Source organism: Orcinus orca, chromosome 19 (genome assembly GCF_937001465.1).
Source record: "Orcinus orca chromosome 19, mOrcOrc1.1, whole genome shotgun sequence".
NCBI classification, from domain to species: Eukaryota; Metazoa; Chordata; class Mammalia; order Artiodactyla; family Delphinidae; genus Orcinus; species Orcinus orca.
This window is the reverse complement of record NC_064577.1, coordinates 29422591-29426215: the sequence shown is the minus strand read 5'-3', so window position 1 is coordinate 29426215 and position 3625 is coordinate 29422591. Positions and strand designations below refer to the sequence as shown.

Genomic DNA, 3625 nt, shown 5'->3' with positions numbered 1-3625 from the left:
GTATCATCTTTTTTTTTTTTAATTTGCTGTACGCGGGCCTCTCACTGCTGTGGCCTCTCCCATTGCGGAGCACAGGCTCCGGACGCGCAGGCTTAGCGGCCATGGCTCACGGGCCCAGCCGCTCCGCGGCATGTGGGATCTTCCCGGACCGGGGCACGAACCCGCGTTCCCTGCACTGGTAGACGGACTCTCAACCACTGCGCCACCAGGGAAGCCCGAAAGTATCATCTTTTGACCTCCAGCCTTGCATAGAATAAAAAGTGGAACTTTATTTTGGGATTGGGGGGTGGCAGGGTCAGCCGTGAGGAGCTAGGGGGCAGGGGCTTGGCCCAAAGGGACAGTGGATGCCTGTGGGTCTTGTGGGAGATTTGGTTGGAGAAGAAGCCAGGTTGGGGTCACATGGAGGGGCTCAAGGGGGCCCTTGAGAAGGTGGTGTCAAATCTTTAGACCCCTGCGTTCCCCAAGCCCCATCAGGGGTCTGGCTGGGTGGAGGGGAGGGCCGTCCTGGCAGAAGCAGTGCGGTCCATTCCCTGCGCCCCCCAGCCCTTCATCCCACACCCCGTGGGACAGAAGACCCACAGTAACCGTGGGTGCCCAGGGTGGGTGGGTGGGGAAGCTGGGAGGTGGCCCCTGCCCTTCCCTGCTCCCGGCTGCCTCCATTCCAGGGATGAGGATGGGAAGGGGCAGCGCTGGGCCTGGGGGAATAAGGGCCCCCTGGGCACCCGGCTCCTTTGGTGAGGACGCTGAAGCAGGGCTGCAGGCCGCCTCCCACTGTCCCCAATTCACCCACCCAGCCACGTGTGGGCACAGTTTGGATGCAGGGGGTCCAGGAGGCCTCGCGTGGACAGACTGGAGGATACAGCACTCGTGCCCCAGCAGGGCAGCCTGGGCCGGGAGCAGCCGCCCCGCCCTCTCTTTATTTCACCCCCACCCCCCACCCCAGGACCCTCTGGGAATCACTGTCTCCCTTCAGGCTGAGCTGAGCTGAGCGACAGCAGGACAGAGAAGGGGACAGCGGGACTGGGTAGGAGCCCCCAGCCTGCCTCCCCACACCCCTGGCACCCGTCTGTGGGCTCCCCGGGGGCGGCCAGTTCAGCAGTCGGTGTGCCTGCGCGGGGAGGCGTGGCCCCGCACGGAGCACTACATCTCCCGAAGGTGAGTGAGCCCACAGCACACGGGCCCACAGGGTGGAAGCCGAACCTCTGGTAGAAGGGCACCAGCCTGTCCTCGCACGTGAGCACGGCCAGGTGCACGCCCGGATGGCCGCCCAGGTGGTGCAGGTGGCGCCGGAGCAGGATGGAGCCCTTGCCCTGCCTCCGGAGGGGCAGTGCACGGCCAGCACGTGCAGGTGGGCCGTGCGGCCCTCGGGCCTGTGCAGTGTCAGCGACCCCTGGGGGCAAGAGACGGACACGAGTCCAGGTCACCTCTGTGGACACCTGCACCCCCAAACCACCCCCAACTGGGCCAAGGGCAGGTGCCCCTGAGTGCCTCTAATCAGGACCCCCCTCCTACCCAAGGAGACCCCAAATTGGGACCTACATTCCCAGCCCTATGGCGGTCCCTTCATGAGGGCCTTGAGACCGCAAAGGACTGGTCTTGCCCTGGAGAGGACCCACGTCTGTGCTCATCTCTTATCTCGGAGGAAGAGATCCCAGCCTCCAGGCTTCTCCCCCCACCTGGCTGCCTCTGTGAGCACAGGAGGAGCTGGCACCATCGGGCAGTGGCCTCTCCCCCGGAGGCCCTCCTGGGGCTGGGCATCTCTGCCCCCAGCCCCTTCCTCACCAGAGTGAGTCTCTCCTCAGCCCACAGGGAGCCGACGATAAAGGCCACGAGGCGGCCCTCCACGAACCAGTGCAGGGACAGCTCAGGACACAGGGCCAGGAAGTGCCGGACCTGGTCCAGGTTCAGGGGGCAGATGCCCGAGACAGAGATGAAGGCTGTGGAGCCGGCCCTGGTGGTGACTCCGTGGTCACCGTGCCACATGCCCACTGTCCACTGAGCATCTGCTCGGATGCTGGGGGTGGGCTCCCTCAGCCCCCAGCCCTCCCCCACAGGAAAGCAGAGGATTCAGGGCTGCTCTTCCCCCCACTTTGCTGAACACACATGTGCTCTTGCACATGCACAGAAACACCCAGAGTCAGATACTCTGGGGTCCCAACTGCCAAGGGCAGGAGACTCGAGGGTCTTCTCTCCAAGGGCAACAGCGACAGAGTTCAGCAGCGTCCTGGATCCTGTTGGGGGGTTACCCACCCTCTCACTCAATCTCAGACACGCCAGGAGCATCCTCTGGGGTGAGGCAGCAAAACTCGGTGGGGAGTGTGTGGCGCCGCTGGTGACTTGGGGACTCTGGGATCCCAGGTGGCAGGCGCAGAGCCACAGGCTTCAGGTAGTGGATGCTCTGAGTGGACCTCCTGGCCGCTGCTGCTACCCCAGCTTCAGAAGTGGCCTCTGTGATGAGGAGGGCCCCTCTGCACCTGTTGCGGAGGAGCGACGGTCAGGGGTCTGGTCCTCAACTCCCGGGGGGCCGTCCAGGGTGATGGTGCATCTTGCCTCTTTTGTAGGGGACCTGGAGTGGGGAATCTGGGGGCTGGGGTGGAGCGGGCAAGCAGGGCGTGGACACTTCCTGCCCTGTCCCTGCTTACTGGGTCCCCGGGTCACTGTTTGTCTCTTTCCCTGACCGTCTGCTGATGTGCACTTCTTAGAGGTGGCCGTCCCTCCCTTACAAAGCCCCACGTCCTGCACATCGCCCTGCCCTCCCTCCTCCACCTTCTCTCCCCACATCTCCAAGCCCCAAGCAGGGGACTCCCGTTCTTGAATTCTGGGAGCCCAGGGGCAGGGATCCCACTTATCAGGACTGTGGGGCAGGGGCTCCAATGTTCCCCCCACAGAGCCAATCACCCCAGGGGCCATCCACAGGCTCAGGACCAGAAAAATCCAGACTCCTGGGTACACGGCTGTTGTAGCAAGTGTGGCCGGGCAGCACGTGATGTTGCTCTCAGAGATTTCTAATCCCCCACCCGCCCCGCCTCCCTTTTACAGGAAGGTCGAAGTCAGCAGGGCTCCGGCCACCCTGCGCCTTGTCCCTGCGTGCTGAGGGTGAAACCTCAGATGGCACACGGTTGCAGAGGATTACAGTGGCTGGCTGAGGCCCCAGAGTTTTGGGGGAAGAGCAGGGGCTAAACCTCACGGGTCCACTCTAATCCCTGCCTTGGCGCCAACTGGCTGGCACAGGCATTCACCCTCTGTCCCCTGGAAGCCTGGGCAAGCCCAGCTCTGAGGGTCCTTCCAGCTCTGGCAGCCTGAGTGTGCTATCATTTAGAGCACTTGCCTGGTGGCCAATTAGAACTGCAGACCCAGAGGGGAGGGGACAGTCCGGGTGCTGGATGTAAAGTCAACATCATCAAATGTCCCGGTGTGGGGACGGCTCAGGGGCTTCTCTCCAGACCCCTGTTCGTAGGGTTTTGCTCTTTGTGCCACAGTCTCCCTCCAGCACCAGCTCCCTTGAGAGGGTCCTGCGACCACGGCTCCCCCAGCTCTGACTCTGCTCACCCTGCCCCCACTCTGCACTTCTTCTCCCCTTTAGGGGTCCCACCGTCACCCGCTCCGGCCTGGTCTCCTTTGGGGC

General features: G+C 63.6%; 1 protein-coding gene across 1 annotated transcript; it reads right to left on the bottom strand.

The window, feature by feature from the left end:
* Positions 1-462: 462 nt before the first annotated feature.
* Positions 463-2494, bottom strand: AANAT (aralkylamine N-acetyltransferase; the record flags this gene model as incomplete). Its single annotated transcript, XM_033439029.2, is given in 5 exon segments — positions 463-1151; positions 1154-1327; positions 1330-1390; positions 1783-1937; positions 2251-2494. Coding segments are annotated over 5 exon segments (693 nt in total), but the record flags the coding sequence as incomplete, so codon positions are not given.
* Between the last annotated feature and the right edge of the window lie 1131 nt (positions 2495-3625).